This window comes from Aquarana catesbeiana, linkage group LG08 (assembly GCF_042186555.1).
Source record: "Aquarana catesbeiana isolate 2022-GZ linkage group LG08, ASM4218655v1, whole genome shotgun sequence".
Classification (NCBI taxonomy): domain Eukaryota; kingdom Metazoa; phylum Chordata; class Amphibia; order Anura; family Ranidae; genus Aquarana; species Aquarana catesbeiana.
In genome coordinates, this window is record NC_133331.1 from 149,714,237 (window position 1) to 149,731,017 (window position 16,781).

At 43.0% G+C, this 16,781-nt stretch overlaps 1 protein-coding gene across 1 annotated transcript in view; it reads right to left on the bottom strand.

The window, feature by feature from the left end:
- Positions 1 to 1,899: 1,899 nt before the first annotated feature.
- The window catches only part of SAR1A (secretion associated Ras related GTPase 1A), a 58,803-nt gene continuing 43,921 nt past the window's right edge, over positions 1,900 to 16,781 (bottom strand). Inside the window, exons 6-7 of the mRNA XM_073596566.1 lie at positions 4,890 to 5,021; positions 1,900 to 3,108 (exon numbers count right to left, since the gene is read on the bottom strand). Of these exons, the coding sequence (XP_073452667.1) occupies positions 2,992 to 3,108; positions 4,890 to 5,021 (249 nt within the window). The 3' untranslated portion in view covers positions 1,900 to 2,991. The remainder of the gene's footprint in view (positions 3,109 to 4,889; positions 5,022 to 16,781) is intronic.

A 16,781-nucleotide genomic window follows, 5' to 3' on the forward strand; every position in this document is an offset into this window, starting at 1 on the left:
AATTAAAATGAAAAGGTAGATATATGCAGTTGCTCTTGTGGATTCCCAAATGGGAGCATCAAGGTCAGGCCCAGACCCGTAAATGGCTGCTGAGGTCGCAGGTTGCTTTTATCCCAAATACTGACTTCTATGCTGCCAAGAAAAGATCAACAGAGCAGAGTGTGGCTTTAACTGCTGAATACGTATATAGTACTGACACCAATTAAGACTGCATGTGACAGGACTAAATGGACCAATGTTCAGTTCAGAATGGCAGATAGCAGATCGTCCGGTGTAACACAACCCTTCATTTTTATTTTAGCAGCTATGCATGCTTGAAAGCTCAAACATACAGCCGTGGCCAAAAGTTTTAAGAATGACACAAATTAATTTTCACAAAGTCTGCTGCTTCAGTGTTTTAGATATTTTTGTCAGAGGTTAGTATGGTATACTGAAGTATAATTACAAGCATTTCATAAGTGTCAAAGGCTTTTATTGTCAATTACATTAAGTTTATGGAAAGATTCAATATTTTCAGCATTGGGCCTTCTTTTTCAAGACATCTGCAATTCACCCTGGCATGCTAGCAATCAACTTCTAGCAGCCCATTCTTGTATAATCAATGCTTGGAGTTTTTCAGAATTTGTGTGTGTGTGTGTGTTGTTCACCCACCTCTTGAGGATTGACCACCAGCTCTCAATGGGCTTAAGGTATGGGGAGTTTCCTGGCTATGGACCCAAAATTTCGAAGTTTTGTTCCCCAAGTCACTTAGTTATCACTTTTGCCTTATGGCAAGGTGCTCCATCATGCTGGAAAAGGCATTGTTCGTCACCAAACTGTTCTTGGATGATTGGGAGAAGTTGCTCTCGGGGATGTTTTTGTACTAATTATTGTTATTAATTATTCTTAATGCAGGGCTGTGTTCTTAGGCAAAATTGTGAGTGAGCCCACGACACACATGAATGGTGTCAGGATGCTTTACTGTTGGCATGACACAGGACTGACGGTAGCGGTCACCTTTTCTTCTCCGGGAAAGATTTTTTTCCGGATGCCCTAAACAACCGTCCTCAGCAGTCCAATCCCTGTACCCTTTGCAGAATATCAGTCTGTCCCTAAATTTTTTCCTGGAGAGAAGTGGCTTCTATGCTATCCTTCTTGACGCCAGGCCATCCTCCAAAAGTCTGTGCGTGCAGATGCACTCACACCTACCTGCTGCCATTCCTAAGCAAGCTCTGCACTGGTGGTGCTCTGATTCTGCAGCTGAATCAACTGTAGTAGACAGTCCTGACGCTTGCTGGACTTGCTTGGGCGCCCTGAAGCCATCTTTACAAATGCAGTGGAAATGTTTTTTATGGGATTAAGTTCATTTTCATGGCAAAGAGGGACTTTGCAATTAATTGAAAATAATCTGATAACTCTTCATTACATTCTGGAGTACATGCAAATTGGCATCAGAAAAACTGAGGCTGCAGACTTTGTGAACATTTATATTTGTGTCACTCAAAATTTTTGCCATGGCTGTAGTTGGAACATCCTTGAACCTACGTATGGGCATCCTTGAAGAATAATTATAAAGCCCTGTCTTGAAACGCGTTGGATGCCTAGAATTTACCTACTCATGGTCAAGGTTGATGTCTGTAATCAACACTATGTAATCTATACATGTTAGATGTAGCCACACTGTATTTTAAATTAACTCTTATGGGTTTGCATCAATAAAGCTGTTTACATAATTTTTTATACACAAGTATATCTATAATGGTCCCAATTAATAGAGTGTATTTTTTGGAATACTGGGTAAGAGCGTATGCCTGGGAGAATGACTATGTGCAAATACAGTCACTGTGCTCTGAATCTGCAAAATGGCGTTGTCTATTTAGGTCTCCCAGAACAAGGTACCAAAAATCACTCCACAAAACATTTACATATGAGTGTTTACTTTATTGCAAATTCTAGATAGTTGCAAACTGGGACTGGACAATCCAGTGGTTTTTAAAAAGCAACTAAAAGATTTGGGAAATATGAAATAAATTGAGATCTTTTCTAAATATTATAATGCACTCATCACTGTCCATACACCCTGATCCTAAAAAGGAGTACACGCCGAAAACTCTCTTCCACGGTCAAAGGACAGCTTCATCACTTTGCAGTGATTGGGCATTGATTCATAAAATGTTGCAGAGGACAGTCATGCAGTAACCACCTGCTCTAACTTGCACCTGCTAAAAAGCAGATATATGCCGGTTTGCAATGGGTTACTGCACATCAATGCTCTGTGCAACGTTATTTCTATGTAATTAAGGCAGGAACACTTAACCCTTTAACTGCAAAATTAGCCATATAACTTTGGCAGTTTAAGGACAAGATTGAGCATACATGCCAGCAAATAACTAGGGACAAGAGATATTGATAATACATGAACTGCTCAACTGGGCAAAACACATCAACCTTTGCTTCAAATAGCTAGTTTCACTTCAGACAAGTGAAAAGCAAGGAGCATAAAATGCTATACCCCAACGTGGCAAAAAATCACCCTCCATATACATGTCAGGCATGTTTGCACAGCAAAATCACTGTTACAGAGCAGGCCAGCCCAAAACTATGTTTATTATGGACTTCTAATGTAATGATACGTGGATCAGTATTTAGTGATATATGTAAATACCATTAAATAGATAAAAAAAAATCCTAATATAAACTCCGGACAAAACAAACTGATAAAAAAAAAAAGAAAAAAAAAAGAAATAAAAGGATAAGGGGACACTGTTAACATTGACATTTTCTTAAAAAATAGAACTGTTTTCATGGATATTAACTTTTGATGGGGGGGCGGTGTCCCACAAGACTCCTGGTTGTTGTACATGTTAATCACTGCCTATGTGGGCCTGCCCCACACAGAGAGAAGTCCGCCTGGATCAAGTCCGGAGGAGTTGAACTCTGCAGAATCGGTTTTTATTTTTTGTTGCCTTGTCAATCCAAAGGGAGAAGTTGGAGAGAAGAAAAAAAAAAGTTTCAGTCAATGTACTGAGAGAGCCAGCGAAAGCCCTCGCCATAGCCTTGCCTCTTGAGCACGCTGCACATGAACACTTCCATGGGGCGAGCATTAAGATCCTTCAGTGGCACATTTCCCTACAGATGAAGAGAGAGAATGTCAGCATCGGCACACCACAAGTTGTAAAAGAATGCAAATTTCATGGCACTGTGACCATCTCCTCTTATTCTGCCCATCACCATACTTGTTATATTTCTGGGGTCTTGCCAAGTAGGTCTCACAGTGATGTCACTCACGTGATTCCCTACACTTAAGGTGCCCAAACATAGCATGATTCTCTAATTTAATTTGCTGATACAGAGAATGTGCCAAGTAAAGCTTGCCTCAATAAGAGAAAGTGCTCCAGACCGTTAGGTGTACTCATTACCAAAAACAAAGACTTTATAACCCTGGTGCCCAACGCTATAGGATGTGCAGCCCTCGAACCTCAACAGTCTGTAGTGGGAACATTGATTGGGGTAAAAGCACTAATCTCTTCTAGCCTCATGTAACATGTTCCCAGTTCCGTATTGCCTTCTGTAGCATATCCCCAACCAAAAATGTAGCAAGTCCACACTCTGACCCTCATTACCTCTATTAGGCCTGCAGTTTGACAGTCCTCACATGCATTACATATATTGAACATCATGTGAAGCTCTTTGGTGATGTCAGAGGCCGCATTTGAAGCTCTTTGGTGCTGTCAGAGGCCGCATTTGAGTCCCCTTAAAGTGGTTGTAAATCCTCACATACACCCAGTGAATTGAATATCCTCAGAGGATACACAGGGATGAAACAAATCCTCTTACATAAGTTTTACTTGTATATCTGCTGTCTCCCCCTTACTACACTGTATGGAAAGTGCAGATTGTATTAAAAATCTTTCTTCCTGTTTCAGCAGCACATAGTGGGTGTGGAGTCTGGGCTTACACTGTATGTGAGCCGATTGGAGGAATGGCACCCCCCCCTCCTCCATATACGCAGAGCAACAAAGGAACATGCAGAGCTGTAACATGAATAGACAAGCTCTCTGATTATCTCCCTCTAATCTCCTCCCCGACACAAATTTTCAGCTGCTGTTATCTCATAAGTGACTCTGCTGATAACAGAGGAATGGAGCAGCAGAAAGACACGACACTTAGAGCTTTGGAGAGAGATAAGTAAACACTAAAGATACATGTGCCTAGGTCAAATTTCATGAATGGGGTTTACAACCACTTTAAAAAGGGTAAGTTCACCTTTACAGAAAAATCTGTAAGGTGAACTCCGCTGACCTGGAGCATGGCAATCACCCGCACTGGCACACTGGGTCGCCGCCTCACCGGCCTGGGGCTTAGAAAACCCCCGCAGCTTAATCTCCAAAACGTACCTCGTCAGGATTTTCTGTAAAGGTGAACTTACACTTTAAGCTCATGAGTTGGCAACCACTGCTTTATTACTTCTTACAAAAGATCTGCATGACAGGACCAATTAATTATTTTGTAATTAAGAAAAAGGTAAAGGGTAAATGCAGGCACAACTTGCGCTCATCAGTCGAGTTGTGCAGATGCTTGAAGTAGCTCCTGGAAGGTTTTAGAAACCTCTCATTACCCATCAGTGTCCATGAGACACCCGTTTATAACTGAACAGTAATACTAGGCTTGCAATTTGCTATAATAATCAAGGAATATTACATATTAGGGAGACAGGCTGCTGGGCTCTGGGAGAAGCTAAAGATTTGTTTTCCCTAACCTAAGAAAGAATGGCGATCTGAAAGCAAACTTGCAAAAAAGAAAAAAGCTATCACAGTAATTATGAAAAGCTGATGAATGGAGAATAGATATAAAAATACATTTGTAAAAAGAAAGAAGAAAACAAAAAAAAAAAAAAAAAACAAACTTACTTTTCCTGTGGTTTGTCCATAAAGTCCAAATATTTCTCTCAGCTTCTCTTCACTAATTGCTTCAGGTCTGTCAATTTTATTCCCAAGGATTAGGATTGGCACATTAGATATCGTTTCATCTGTCATGAGCGCCTGCAAGATTTAAAGGGGGAGGGGGGGTCAATATAATGTAATCTGACCAAAACATTTAATAGTTGAAAAAAATTATATTTGTGTACTATGGTTTGGAATCCAAGACTACCTTATTAAAGTGTTAAAAGAATTGCTGTGAAGTGACATAGCTCAAACAGTGCTCAGATTTTCAAATGTCGTTGAAGCCTTCTCTATATGATACACGACCGCCTATGACTTGCAACCCCTTTAAGCTTCTATCTGAATACCTGATTGCGGTCGCATGTTGTATTCTTTAAAACTTTTCAACAAAAATTTATTAAAAAGAGAAAATGGGGCGGCACAGTGGTGTAGTGGGTAGCACTTTTGCCTAGCAGTAAGAAGGATCGCTGGTTCGAATCCCAACCACGACACTACCTGCCTGGAGTTTGCATGTTCTCCCTGTGCCTGCGTGGGTTTCCTCCGGGTACTCCGGTTTCCTCCCACACTCTAAAGACACAAAGACATGCTGGTAGGTTTATTGGATCCTGTCTAAATTGTCCCTAGTATGTATGAATGTAGGTTAGGGACCTTAGATTGTAAGCTCCTTGAGGGTAGGGACTGATGTGAATGTACAATGTATATGTAAAGCGCTGCGTAAATTGACGGCGCTATATAAGTACCTGAAATAAATAAAATAAATAAATGTCATTGTAGTCTTATGAAAGCTGACTGTTGATTGGTTGTTGTTGGCACAGATCACTGCCTTCTGAATGTCCCCCTTTGTCACATTATTAACAACTCTTTAAATTTATAAGCATGTCTGTGCAAATAAGTGTTTACAAGCAGGGATGGGCTCAGGTGTGTTTAGATCCTAGTTCAAACCCACCAAAAAGCAGTCACTGCACACCACCAAATCATAGCAACCAAGGCATTTCCTGCCTTTTAGCGGTACTTAAATACCCCCCTTATATATTTGCGAGTGTGGGACAAGGGATGCTTAGTGTACGGTGACCACTTTCTGGTGAGATGACACGATGGGTTCGGACTTGGATCCAAATATGCCTGAGCTCATTCTAATTTGCAAGCATGCATGTCAATTTGAATGCATTTCTGCATTCATTGTGTACACACCCTACTGTTTAAACAAGAAGTAAGCAATCTTGGTACTCCAGCTGTATTGAAAGTTTAAGTACTTTAAGACATTGCAGGACTCCGGCAGCCACAGGTATGACAAGATTTGTACTTCACCACAGCTGGAGTGTCGAGTTTGCCTACCGGTGGCCTAGGCAGACCCTTAGGTGACAGCCAAGGTAATGGTAAAGAGGAGCTTGAAGGAATGCAAATTGGGAACTAGTAAATGGCAAATTATTAATTTATAAATGCTGCTTTGTTTACTACATTTATAAAAGTAGGTATACAGTCTGCTACATTCAGCCTTGTAAGAAAAAAAAAAAAATGTATAAAAAAAATTAAATGTATATTTAAACTTTTAAAAAAATGCTTTCTCAGTTTTTTCAGCCTGTTTGGCATCATGTCTCATTTTATACTGTTCTTTTTAAAGAGAAGTATGGCCAAAGCTTTTTTGGCTATACTTCTACGGATCACAGGAGTGAAACTTGTATTGCCCCCCTCTGACCTGTTTTCAGCCAACAGCAGGCTTTAGCAATGTCACTCAGCCGGTCCAGGCTGGGGAAAGATCCCGACTTTACAGTCAGGATCCACCCAGAAGCTTGGACCGGAAGCTGGCTCAGACTCTCCGATGCTACCTCCCCTCCCCAGTCTGGCAGTGAGCGCTGGAGGGGCAGAGCAGAGAGCCACTGACAGTCAGTCACAGCTCTCTGCTCAGAGTAGAGGGGAGAACGGAGCAACCCGCTGTATGATCGTTCAGTTCTCAGTGCAGAGGACAGATGCAGCCTTGAATCGACGCTGCACCCATCTAGGTGAGTTTAAGGGTTATTTTTTTAATTTTTTTTTATAAACCCCATACTTCTCTTGCATTGCAATTAGAATCAGTTTTCAACCTGCCATGTGAGCTCCTAGGTTGGTTGTTGCCCTGCCCATCAGGTCAAAACACCTGTATTCAATGAGAGGAATTTACGGGGCACCCAGAATCCAGAGCAGCTATGCATGGCAACCAACCAGCTTCCCAAGACAGTTACATTCATGGAATACCTTGAATTATAAAACTTTTACAGTTACTAATGTGTTTAGTTGGGAGTGAACATAAACACACCATAAAATAGCTGGTCACATGTGCCGCGCCATGGCAATTGCACATCAGAAGATAAGGTGGCATCATCCTTGGGTGTAAAGTATAGGGGTGTTTACTTCTGCTTTAACTGAAGAAGCTGAAGATAGAAGCTGATTTGTTTACTATGTGCAGCTGCTCCATATTCTGTCTGCTCCAGCTGTAGTAAACCCCCCCCCCCCCGTGTTATGATAACAAACTGAAAAATAGATTTAGGATTCATATACACTTTGCTGTAACCCACAGCAACCAATACTTGTTTACTTTCAGAACATTGAATCACAGTGAATTGTGATTGGCTAAGGGCTACTAAATTTAAAGTGGTAGTAAAGTAATTCATGTAAAAATCTGCTGACAGGCAGGCTTTTTATAACAGAAGAGACCCTAGAGGTCTCTTAGGTCTCTTCTGTCAAATAAAGCATGCAGTGCACACTAGAACATTACTAGTACATTATGATTTAAACCTGCAGGGGGACCATTTCTATTATTTTGTTCTTGAGGATTTACTACCGGTTAAAATAATTTTTATTGGGGGGGGGGGGGGGCGTGACCGGAAGCCGAGCGAGATGGCAGCCTGATCTCCTTGCTCTCTGAGCCCACAGCGAAAAAGGCAATCTTGGGGACGATTACCCTCAGCTTTATGGGCAAATCACGGACCACCCGCTCCTCTAAAACACAGGGGAACATCTCAGCCCCCTCCGGGTGCCTCCACAGACCTCCGCTCCTTCTTTATCCAGCCGGACGTCTCTCAGGGCAAGGAGGCCAACATGGCGCCGGTCACTTCCGCGCCTACGCACCGGAGCTCCACTCAGGCTTCACAGCCTGCCCCAGACCAACATCAGCATTCGGGGGACCCCCCACTGGATGAGGTGATCCCCCAGGAGCACGCCCGACACACTGGAGCGGTGAGTTCTCTCCATTGCCCCGACATCCAGCCTGAGCAGACACGTGGGTCGCCATCAGCAATGCTGCCTACCCCTCACGCCCCGCCATACACACAATGTTCAGCAGCATTCCCCCGACTGCTGCGAATGGCCTCGGACCCTCAGTTTCAGAGCCGGGATCCCACATCCCTGGCATCCCCGCTTTCCTCGGACCTCTCACAGGACTATCCACCCTTGCCTAGCCCTGCAGGCCCCCCCGGCCAGAGCACATCAGCTCCCAGAGGGGATACAGGAGGGATCCTGGGCCATGACAGTCACATCCCCTCCACCTAAGGTACAGAGGCTATCGCGCTCTAGAGACTCTAGCGCATCCAGGCATCACTCAGTCTCCATGCCTTCATATGCACAGAAGGTAGGGGCTCTGCTCACACTTCCAGCAGGGGCAGGCTCTACAAATCCCCCCCAGCAACAACAAACTGAAACATGGTCGGACCCCTGGGACTCCCCAGCAACCAGAGCACAATTACACCGGGGGCTGGGAGCTACACACCCCAGTACCACACCATCTGGCCTATCTTCACCCAGCTTGCAATACAGCACTACACGGGAACCGCCTCTGCTTCCTCAATGGCAAGCATATTTACAAGCTATACCCACAAAGGAGGATTTTAGACAGCTTATTGAAGATGTGAAATCCACTTGTCGCACAGAAATCCAAGTACTCCAGACGGGTCTCAAACACCTGGCGGACAGGGTGGAGATGGCCGAGGAGGAAATCCAGGAAACCAAACTGGCGGTCCATAGGACACAACTCCAGGGGGCAGATCACAGAGAAATGCTTAGAGATATGCAAAGACATGTAGAAGATCTGGACAATAGGGGGCACCGCAACAACATCCGCGTGAGAGGCATCCCGGAGGCGGAGGGTACCGAGGACTTACAAACAACCCTACAATCTGTCTTTAATAACCTACTCGGGGAGCTACCTACTAAACATATAGAAATGGACAGAGCCCACAGGGCACTTCGCCCTAAAGGAGCCACCGCCAAACCGAGGGATATCATATGCAGAGTCAGTTCCTACCCTCTTAAGGAAGAAATCATGAAGCGGGCACGCCTGGCACGTAAAGTGTCTTTTGATGATGTCCAGATACAACTATATCCAGACCTTACCTGGATCACCCTGCAAAAACGCAGACTCCTTCAACCTCTACTACACTCATTGCAGAAATTGCACCTACAATCCGGCAGAGAGTGCCCACCTCTAACCGGTCCCGGGACTCTGATTTGCAACGCAAGCCTGACAAGCAAAAGAATCGCTGAGCCGCAAACAACACGGCTTTCAATAATTGCTGGACTTGTGCACTTAGGCTCAGTAAATATACCAAGTCAGATTATATTTTGTTTCATGCAATTCTAGCTTAGGATCCCCAGGATTGCCCCCATGTTGAATTTCAGTTCACTACACAGGGCTTGTTTCGGATGAGCTTCAGGAGTGTAGAGGCATAGAATCCATCACCTATCAACCCCCCCCCCCCCCCCGATAGTTAGTTAGACATCAGTGCAGGGCTTTAGGCTATGTACTGTATAGTTGTCTCCGGCTGGCTACGGGCTCCCGGGCCTATAAAGCAAATCACCACACAAATTCTTGGTCTCCTCCCGGAGAGTGCCTATCCCGAACCCAGGACCTCAAACTCTAGCACGTCATTATCAGGTAAGCGTCTACCCATACAACCACACCCGTTACCATGGCCACGATTCTTTCACTGAATGTACATGGACTAAACTCCAATAGGAAAAGACATCTGGCGCTGAGGGAATTTAGACAGTTAGGGGCTGATATTATTATGGTCCAGGAGACCCATTATGATAAAGGGGGCTCATTTGCGTTCGCCTCCAGATACTATTCCCAGATTTATATGGCATCGGGTACCCATAAAAAGGGAGGAGTGGCCATACTTATTAAGCGGGGAGCTCTCTTCACCTGCGTGACCCAGCATTGTGATCCTCATGGCCATTTTATTTTTTTACAAAGACTGTGGCAAACACAGGAAATTACACTATACACTTTATATGCCCCAAATATCAAACACCACAGCTTCCTATCCAGGGTGTATGTCCGTATCTTTAGATCTACACCTAAGGCTCTCGTAGTAGGGGGTGATTTCAATCTTACCCAATCAACTTATGCGGATCGCCAGACGGTGGGCCCCCAGGCAGCTTCACCTAGGGTCCTCAGGGACTCGAGACTATTCAGACAAATCTCTAGACGATATGCGCTCTTGGATGCGTGGAGGGCTCTCCGTCCAGGTGATCGGCAGTACACATTTTATTCGGCCCCCCATCGTACCCACTCCCGTATAGAATACTTTTTCGTTAATAATCATACTCTTCAGCTCACGTGCAAGGCTCAAATACTCCCAATCTCATGGTCAGACCATGCTCCCATCTTACTCACTCTAGACCTGGGCACCCCCATCCGTAGACCTTATAATTGGGAAGCTAAATACTTTCCTCCTCCAACACCAGCCCTCTCAGGCAGAATTAAACTCCACTCTTAAACTCTATTTTATAGAGAACAACCACCAGGAAGTCACACTGGCTACTCTTTGGGAAGCCCATAAGGCGGTTCTCTGGGGTAAATGCATGGCGCTCTCAACAGCGCTAAAAAAAAAAGATGCTTTAGCGGCAAAAGTGAACGCAGAAAGAGAACTTGGAGCACTAGAACATAAGCTCCAAACCAACCCCACAGTACCTTTGCTTAAAAAAAATAACTAACCTTCGTACAACTCTTAGGGACCTGGCCTTGGGCCGTGTGGAAAAGGCATTGACCAGATTGAAACAAATGTATTATGACAAAGGCAATAAGGCACACTCCCTCTTGGCCAACAAACTCAGCGAACGCACTCACATGCTATCCCCGAATCAGATAAAAAACAAATCGGGACAGCTGCTAACATCCGGTGGAAATAGCCCGTACTTTCGCAGATTTCTACACAGATCTGTACAACAACCCTGACATACCCAGTACCCCCCCCCCCCCCCTCTCCGGAACTGACCCAAAAGATGCGACACTATCTAGAACGAAGCGGAATTCCCCATCTCCAACCATCTGACCTGCTATCGCTTAATGCGCAGATTACGGAAGAGGAAATAGAGCTGACTATCAAATCCCTACCATCTCATAAAGCCCCTGGCCCAGATGGTTTCCCCTATGAATATTATAAAACATTTCTCCCTCTGTTGCTTCCCCATATGCGTAAGTTGTTTAATGCCTTTCTTCACAACACTCCCATTCCTCTAGACATGCAGCGATCCTTTATCACCCTAATTCCCAAATCAGACAAGGACCCATCCCTTGCGCCAATTATAGACCCATCGCATTATTGAACTCCGACCTCAAGATTTTCACTAAGCTCCTATCCAACCGCCTAAATATGATCCTCCCATCATTGGTCCACAAGAACCAGGTGGGGTTTGTCCCATTGCAGCAAGCAAGTGACAATACCAGAAGGGTAATCGACTTGGTGGACGTGGCGAACAGGGAGGGATCCGCTTCATTACTGCTGGGCTTAGACGCAGAGAAGGCTTTTGACCATTTGGGGTGGCCCTTTCTGTTCGCTACGTTGAGCTACATGGGTTTTTGTGGTCCCTTTATGCGGGAGATCAGGCACCTCTACTCCAACCCCTCCTCGCAAGTTAGGACCCACTTTGTACTCTCCACACCTTTCTCGGTAACAAATGGCACCAGACAGGGGTGCCCATTGTCACCCCTGTTATTTGCGCTTTGCGTGGAACCTCTGGCTGCCTCGATCCGGAATAACCCGGATATATGGGGGATAGCGGTTAGAGATAAGGAGTTTAAGATTTCCCTTTTTGCCGACGACATCATTCTTATACTAACTCAACCCCATATTACCCTCCCGGTTCTTCATGCGGAATTAGATCGTTTCAAGGCTCTCTCAGGATATAAAATCAATGCATCAAAATCAGAAGCTTTACCCATTAATATCTCTGAAGCTGAGCTCACACTTTTAAAAGCCAATTTCCATTATAACTGGAAAGCAACTGCTCTGAAGTATTTGGGGACATATATCACCCCAAAATATGATACCCTATACCAAGAAAACTCCCAGCCCCCCCCCCCCCCCTTTCCGTTCCATTAGATCCTTAATGCTTCAGTGGAAAAAGCACCATATCTCCCTTTTAGGCCGTATAGCCTCTATCAAAATGACCATCCTCCCGAAGCTCCTATATCTCTTCCAAACTCTCCCTATACCCATACCACTTAAACACCCGAAAAAACTTCAGTCGGACTTACTCCATTTTGTTTGGAACTATAAGAGGCATAGGATACCGAAATCGGTAATGCTGGCATCACGTAGTGAGGGAGGCCTAGCTTTTCTTGATTTTATCAAATACTAGCAGGCTGCGCAATTGAAAGCGGTAGCCTCATGGTTTACTCAAAAATCATATAATAAATGGACAGAAATCGAAAAGCTCTGGCTAGCTCCAATACACCCGAACAATTTTCTATGGAGTGCGAATGCGGAAGTAGCTCCTGACCGCTTGCTGGGCCCCATGTCTCTGCTAAGACGGACTTGGTGTACATTGGCTCGGCTTCATAAACTATCCTCGGAGAGATCACCACTGACCTCTTTTGTCTGTAATCCTAAAGTGCCAGATAGCCTAACACACCAAATGTCCCACCCTTGGTCCTCTAGAAACTTATTCCATTTCGGGAATATAGTGGACCCCAGAACCCGTAGATTACTATCTTTTTCTGACTTACAGGCCAAAGATGATTTACCGAGACAGGCATTCTACGGGTACCTACAAATTCGACATTACGCATTGACTATAACCTTGAACTTGCAGTTCTCTTCCCCATCCTCGTTTGAAACTATAATTTTAGCGGGTAACGCACAGAAAGGTATCATATCGGGAATCTATAAGATTTTAAACACCATCTCCCTAGAAGGGCAAGGCAAACACTCTTATATGCTTAAGTGGGAGAAAATCCTTGATGAGGAACTCCCTATAGCACAATGGCAGGCGATATGGACACAGACAGCTAAGAGTTCAATGTGCACACTTTATAAAGAAAATGCATATAAAATCCTGTTCTTCTGGTACATGACTCCAGATGTGCTCCATGCAATTTTCCCCACTAGTTCAGATCAGCGATGTCAGGGAGCAAAAGGCACCCTCATACATATTTATTGGGATTGCCCACTGATTACCCCTTTTTGGGACAAGGTCCAACACCTACTATCCCACCTTCTGGAAATGCAGGTTCGGGCATCCCTAAAGTTCTTTTTTATTAGGACTATCACCACTTAAACTTCGCACACCATATAAGAAACTAGTAAGGCACATTCTCACAGTAGCCAGATGCCTCGTAGCCCTAAATTGGAAACACAGTACTCCACCCACTGTCGAAGATCTTTACTCTAGAATTAAGGATGTTGAACTGATGGAGAAAATGACGGCTAGAATACAAGATAGATTGGAGGCACACAACGGGGTTGGGGAGCTGTGGCATCTTTGGGAGGATCCACCGTGACCCGGTACCAACCTTACTCAGATGGCCTATCTTTTTTTTTTTTTTTTTCTCCCCTTTTTTCCTTTTCTCTTCTTCCTTTACTCCCACCTATCCCTCTACACCACAGGTTCTAAAGATATGTTTTACCACAGGCCTTATTTGGCAACAGAGTAACTGAATTAACATTCTTTATCTACAAAAGGAACTGCTAAAAGTTAAACGTTGAGACATCATTGAAATTTAACACAAACTCAATACCTTTATTTCATAAGTATATGTTTGATATTGTGGATAAGATATGCTGGATAATATTTGAGACTTGTTATGCTTCTTTATTCTGTATTGCTAACACGAATGATAACAATAATAAAAACTGTTATTTGAAAAAAAAAAAAAAAAAAAAATTTTATTGAATAAAACCAATGATGTATTTCCTAAAACAGAAGATGGGAAGGGATCACCGCTCCAGGTGGATGTATGGAAAAAAGGACTCTCCTCAGAACTGGAACACCAGGTGCAGGCTAAGCATTTAGCAAATGAGGCAAGGAAAAGTTCTGGACAGCTGCACTCCGGAATATAGCCTTTATTGTAAAATATCAAAAACACAAGCCACAGCAAAAAGTGGGACAAGCGAGCTGATGCGTTTCACACTTAACAGTGCTTATTCATAGCTAAAGCAGAAGATACAGGCAGAATATCTAAAATGTTATGCTTAATTTAAGTTCAAAAGGCATAAAACAGTCCTAATCATAAAAGGTATGAACCGTAATAGTGTCAGGTTTGATCTATTTCTGAAGGTGCATCAATAGTGCATATTAAACAATTATTTCCGTGTTGACTCGTCATATATAAAAAAATAACAGTAATGTGCAATATATTGCCAATAAAGTAATTTCCTGAAGACGCGCGCACAGCGTGAAATGTAATGAAAGGGAGGCTTGATATGCTGTCACGAGTCCTCCGTTCCTGGATCAGCTGAGTACATGCTGAGACACTGCCGAGTGCCCATACACATTTGTAAGGTACTGTTTGGTTGTGTACCTTGCACATTGTTTTTTTTGGCTGTGCGGTTTTAGCCTGGAATAAAAGACGTTTTTACACTATCCAAGCTTTTGTGGCTTTTTTGGGAGCCACTTTTTGCAGATTTGGTTGGTGAACTGATATACCGAGGTATAGGTATAAGAAGGTACATATCATATACTCTTGCAGTCCGGTGATTGGAGTTTTTCTGCCAGGACACTCGGAAGTTACCTTTGATGAAATACAATATCTGACCTTTTTCCATGCCTGAGGGTCACTCTGTGGCCAATCCTGTCTGGTGAGCGCTTTGATATACCACTTCGGGCGAAGCACGAATAGGATAGCTATGCACTTTATCAAGTGGCGAATGGATATGCTATGAAGATTGTGTTTTTTGCTCCACATCATTTAGAGAATATTTATTTTTGCACTGCATTCACTTTTTGGCATTATATTGCACATGTACTGTTATATTTCAATATATGACAGTTATTTTTTGCACTGTATTCACTTTATTGGCAATATATTGCACATTACTGTTATATTTTTCCGAGTTATACATGACGAGTCAACACGGAAATAATTGTTTAATATGCACTATTGATGCGCCCTATACTGTTTTGTTTAATTGTTTATTAGTTATTTACTAATATAGGAGCAGCATCAGGTTATAAAAGTACACGTTTATCATTTGGCGCTGTGCCCATTAATATTTTTAACTTATTTCTGAAGGTAAATGGCTTGCAGCAAAATAATGCGGCAATGAAATACACAAGAGAGTAGACAAAGCCCTGTGGATTACTGATGCAATAGTCAGCCATGCATATGGACGATTACAGCTTTCCCTCTGGTATCTGGTTAGAAAAGGTCCGGTCAATTGGGGAAGAGATTGGAAACAGAACCAACACTGCAGTTTTGAGACCATGTGGCAGAACAACTGATACCAACTGAGGACCATTAGATAATGTCACCTGGTTTGTGATGTCAAAGTAGAAATACCAATTATTTCTGGTTTGAATTCACACTGACTGCAATCAGTTATCTATAGGTACAAATGCTCTTAGTTCTTTATGGTAATGCTTCCAGTTTTTTTTTTATAATGAACAAAACATAAGAAGATGATCACTGCAATTCTCTTACATAAATACTTCATCTTGTGTGCCAAAATGCATTCTGGTCCTTATTTACCAAGAAGTCCACTATAATCATCAGTAGGACTGTTGCAACCTTACATGTCTGTATGGAAATATTTACAACATAATATGCAGAGGCAGTACCAATTTAAATCAAAAACCTTTAATTTCTTTATTAAAAGGCAGTATTTCAGCTCTAGGCATGTAACTGTTCTAGGGCTGAGAGTTACTTTATGGAAGAATTATGTCATCAGTATACTGCAGGCAGGATGAAGCAATTCCTTTATTTTCCCTCCCCCATCACTCACACAGAATATACATCGGCAGCAGGAAGAAAATGACATGCACACACAGCTTTCTAACGGACATTCTGATATGCATGATTGTGTCAAATACTAGTCTAGTTAGTAAATGTTGATCCTGGATGATGAAATGAAAAATGGCACTGACCCTCTGAGGGAGAAGGAGGTTAAAGGCATGGTCAGCAGGAGTATTGTGAACTCTTTATGAGGTAATAAAATACCTTTAAATGTTACTTACTTAGAATGCATGCCTATAAAAGTAGAACTATAGGCAAAACTGTTTTTAAAGTATTGGATAGAGTAAGGGAGGGTTGTAACCCGGTCAGATTTTGTTTCACCATCTTTGTCCCATTGTGTAGATTTCCCTTTACTTCCTGTCTCATAGCCAAACAGGAAGTGAAAGGAAATACCAGCAAATTAGTGGAATTCCTCAAGGATCCTCAGGTCCCCGTTGGAAGATTTTCTGGGGGCAAGACAAAATTTAAGATTTTCTTTTACCTTCACTTTCAATAATCATAAACTGGAAAAATAGAGAGGGTGAATCTCCTTAATGGGCTACAGACAGCAATAAAAACTGACAGACCTTCTAATCCCTCTACACTCTGTCAAAATAGAAAAAAAAAAAAAAAAAAAAGGAAGAAGTTTTGCATTCAGTTGTACTTTTTAC